The sequence below is a fragment of the Terrapene carolina genome, unplaced genomic scaffold, assembly GCF_002925995.2.
Source record: "Terrapene carolina triunguis isolate 2854851 unplaced genomic scaffold, T_m_triunguis-2.0 Scaffold58, whole genome shotgun sequence".
NCBI classification, from domain to species: Eukaryota; Metazoa; Chordata; order Testudines; family Emydidae; genus Terrapene; species Terrapene triunguis.
The window spans coordinates 112,126,678-112,128,299 of record NW_020664409.1 but is presented as its reverse complement, the minus strand read 5'-3'; the positions used below and the strand labels follow the sequence as shown (position 1 = coordinate 112,128,299).

At 58.7% G+C, this 1,622-nt stretch overlaps 1 protein-coding gene across 2 annotated transcripts in view; it reads right to left on the bottom strand.

Moving 5' to 3' along the window:
* Window positions 1-160, bottom strand: part of TONSL (tonsoku like, DNA repair protein) — a 16,583-nt gene extending 16,423 nt beyond the window's left edge. For both annotated transcript variants that reach the window (XM_026647073.1, XM_029914363.1), the window contains exon 1: window positions 109-160. In XM_026647073.1, the coding sequence (XP_026502858.1) occupies window positions 109-139 (31 nt within the window). In that variant the 5' untranslated portion in view covers window positions 140-160. The remainder of the gene's footprint in view (window positions 1-108) is intronic.
* Between the last annotated feature and the right edge of the window lie 1,462 nt (window positions 161-1,622).

Below are 1,622 nucleotides of genomic sequence, written 5' to 3'. Positions count from 1 at the left end.
TCCCCACTCCCTCCAATCCCCCCAGCCCCACACATCCCCACCCCCTCAGATCCTCACCTGGCCCGTCCCTCTCACCCCCGGCCCCCCTGCCCGATCCCCCGCACTCACGGCGGATCTCCCGGCTCCGCTCCCCGCTCATCCCCCCGCTTCGCCGCCAGCTCCCGTCCCGCCGCGCCGGGTTCGTACCGAGCCCGCCCCCGCGCCGGTCCCATTGGACCCCGATCCCCAGCGCTGTTCTCTCATTGGCTACCAGGCACCGCCATCACAGGAAACAGAGCCAATCGCAAACTGAGTACGCCAGCCCCGCCCCCAAAAAGGGAACGTCCCTCTTCTGATAGGCTGCAATGGAAATCCATCCACGGGACAACGCCCAGCATGCAACGCATCACGCGCGGCCCAGAACTACAGCTCCCAGCATGCCGCGCAATCACGCCCCGCTCAGCCCTACGGGTGGAACCTTCCCGCCTTGCTGCGGCTCGGACCGGGCCATTGGGTCCGGGGGGGGCTCCGGTCATCAGGCAGCGTTGCATGCTGGGACATGTAGTGCTGCGAGCAGGAGCGAGGAAAACGCCTTTGTATCGCAAACGTGTCTGCCTGGAGCTCTGCGCGGGGCCCGCGAGCGGCTGCCGGAGCGAGCCGGGGGCGGCCAGGGGTCCGGTGCAAAGGGGATCGGTTCCGTGTCCGGTCGGCACGGCTGACTGGACACCAAACGTCCGGTCAGGGCACGACGTGCAATCAGGCCGGAAGAGCAGCTGGTGCTGGAGCAGCACCTGGAACTGGCTCCCGCGGAGAGGTGGGTATGGGCGCTGCCCGCCCAGGGGCACCATGCAGGGGGCAAATCTAACTGTGATTCCAGGGGCTACGCTACAGACCGCCAGCACTACCCTGCAGTGGGTCTCAACCGGGGGGACGTGTACCCTGGGGGTACGCCGCGCTCTTCCAGGGGGGACGTCAACTCACCTAGATAGTTGCCTAGGTTTACAACATATAAAGCACTGGCAAAGTCAGTACCCAACTCAGATTTCATACAGACGCTGCTCTCTGTCCTGTACACTGACATGCAAGTACAATCGTTATATTCCACATGAATTGTTTTATAATTAGACGGTAAATATAAGAAGGTGAGCCATTTTGCAGCACTAGCGTGTTGTGGCACTTTTGTATTTTATGTCTGATTTTGTAAGCAAGTCGTTTCTAAGTGAGGTGAAAACTGGGGATACCCAAGACAAATCGAACTCCTGCAAGGGGTACAATTCATAAGCCAGACTGGGTCAGAGCAAAGGTCCATTTAGCCCAGTGTCCTGTCTTCTGACACCAGCCAGTGCCAGGTGCCCCAGAGGGAATGAACAGAACAGGGAATCATCAAGTGATCCATCCCCTGTCAGCCATTCCCCGCTTCTGGCAAACAGAGGCTAGGGACACCATCCCTGTCCGTCTGGCTAATAGCCATTGATGGACCTATCCTCCATGAATCTATCTAGCTCCCTTTTGAACCCTGTTATAGTCTTGGCCCTCACAACAACCTCTGGCAAGGAGTTCCACGGGTTGACAGTACTCTGGAAAGGTTGAGAACCACTGCTTTAAACTACTTTAAACCTTCTGGTACTACAGCAATTGGAATG